At 56.2% G+C, this 1,840-nt stretch overlaps 1 protein-coding gene across 1 annotated transcript; it reads left to right on the forward strand.

Annotated features, from left to right (window-relative positions):
• The first annotated feature begins 609 nt into the window (after positions 1 to 609).
• Positions 610 to 1,611, forward strand: LOC123458248 (homeobox protein prophet of Pit-1-like). The gene has a single exon (XM_045142488.1). The coding sequence runs from the start codon at positions 610 to 612 to the stop codon at positions 1,609 to 1,611; it is 1,002 nt and encodes a 333-aa protein (XP_044998423.1).
• Positions 1,612 to 1,840: the final 229 nt, after the last annotated feature.

Genomic DNA, 1,840 nt, shown 5'->3' on the forward strand with positions numbered 1-1,840 from the left:
ACTTGAGGTAGGGGATGAGTAGGAGAGAACTATAGCCTCGCTGGGATCCCAGATGAGGTTCTTGTGACCCTCTGTCACCGGAAACTTCCTCTGGGGAGACATGAACACATGTCTTCACCCAAATAAGGCTCAGATGGCAGACCAAAGTACAATTACAACAATACCAGTTCAGTGAACCAATGAAGTAGCAAGACCCTACCTCAAAAACAAACAAACAAAAAAGACTGGAGAGGTCCTGGAGGTACGCTTTCAGTGCTGGTGTCTGGGTGCAGCTCAGACACCAGGAGGGAGCTGGACAAGATGGAGCAGCTGCCGAACTTCCCTGGGTTTACAACGCAACAATCTCCTCTTTTTAACCCACATCCCCTAAGTAGTCCATACCCCCTGGGTCACCCATTTCCAACAGTACCCCCAGCCCCTGCAATGTATCCTGGTATTGTAAGGCCCCCTCCCCCAGGACCTCCAGTTTCACCAGGTCCCCAAATGCCACCTGGACCTGGAATGTTGCCAAGCTTCCAAATGTCCCCAATGTTCCTAAACGATCAAATGCATCCAGGCGCAGTAGGACCCCACGTGGCCCAGGGTCTAACAATGCAACCCGCTCCCTCAATGGCCCCCGTTTCTCCAGAGACGGGGTTTTTTGCTGCCCCCTATAGTCCCTCGGTTTACTCAGGTTTTGGGGTGTTTCCAAGCTTCCAAGATCCTCCAAGTCTCCCTGGCTCCAGGAAGCTCCCATCCCTGCCAAGACCCCCAAGGTCTGCACATCTCCCAAAGCCCTACAACGCGGAGAAAAGGCAGCGCATCGTGTACACCCACTGGCAAAAGAAGCTTCTGGAAGCAGCATTCGAAAAGAACCAGTACCCGTCCCATGGCGACTGCGTGAGCTTGGCAAAAAGGGCCGACATCACCCAGCCCCAGATAAAGATCTGGTTCAAGAACCATCGAGCTAAAATGTCTAAGCTGCAACGCCAGCAGCATTCAGAAGAGGGCCCCTGGGTGAGTCGCCAAGGAGCCTGTGCTGCTGTTGCCAGTGCTGGGCCCTCCTGCCCTGGAAGCAATGACCCAGCCTCCGTCCCTGCCAGTGCAGATGCAGGGTGCCCGGGGCCCTCTGGCGTCATCTTCCCAACACCGCCGCACAGCTCCAGCAGCGTGGATCGAGACTCAGGTGGATACAGCGCTAGTGACCAGCAGAGCGTCTGGGATGAGCAAGTGCCAGGTAGAGCAAAGGATGGCCCAGTCCGCCCAGCAACTGCCACGTCCCAGCTGCAAGACCCTGTCGTGCAGGAGCAGCTGGAGCCCCAGGCACAAGCCCTTCGCCAGCTCCAGATGCCACCCCCGATGCAGAAGCATCCGTTGGCACGAGCTTGTGCCTGTGTGCAGTCCTCCCAACATGCCAAGAGGAAGGGCCCGGCCCCGCTGCTGCAGGAGGCGCAGGAGCAGATGACCAAGCAGCCCCTGAGCAGCTCTGGGAGGAGCTCATGGAAGACTTGGACATGCCCCGGGACACTGACCTCACCAAGGTCTTCTCACCCCAGGACATCTTCTAGGAACCTGCGTTCTTTGGAGGATATCGATTTACAGGGAAGACGTGGACTTGAACACCAAGACTAGTGGGCCCAGGACATGAGTCAATCTATGGGGCCGGGTGTCTGCTGTGTCCCGCAGAACCCCTAGATCGCATCCTATTGCTTTGGCCTTCCTTCCTGCTGGATGGGACACTTGTTCTTGGTGGACTCTGCTCACTAGCCCCACCTGGTCATTTGATGGGCATGGGTATGCCCTTGTATATTTTGGACATGGTGTGGAGGAGTGGGCATTGATGGGTGTGGTGGTTTGATTC

This window comes from Jaculus jaculus, chromosome 1 (genome assembly GCF_020740685.1).
Source record: "Jaculus jaculus isolate mJacJac1 chromosome 1, mJacJac1.mat.Y.cur, whole genome shotgun sequence".
NCBI lineage: Eukaryota > Metazoa > Chordata > Mammalia > Rodentia > Dipodidae > Jaculus > Jaculus jaculus.

Bases quoted from the DNA above. Each gene is read 5' to 3' on its own strand.
- LOC123458248 (XM_045142488.1), top strand. From the start codon at position 610: ATGGCCCCCGTTTCTCCAGAGACGGGGTTTTTTGCTGCCCCCTATAGT.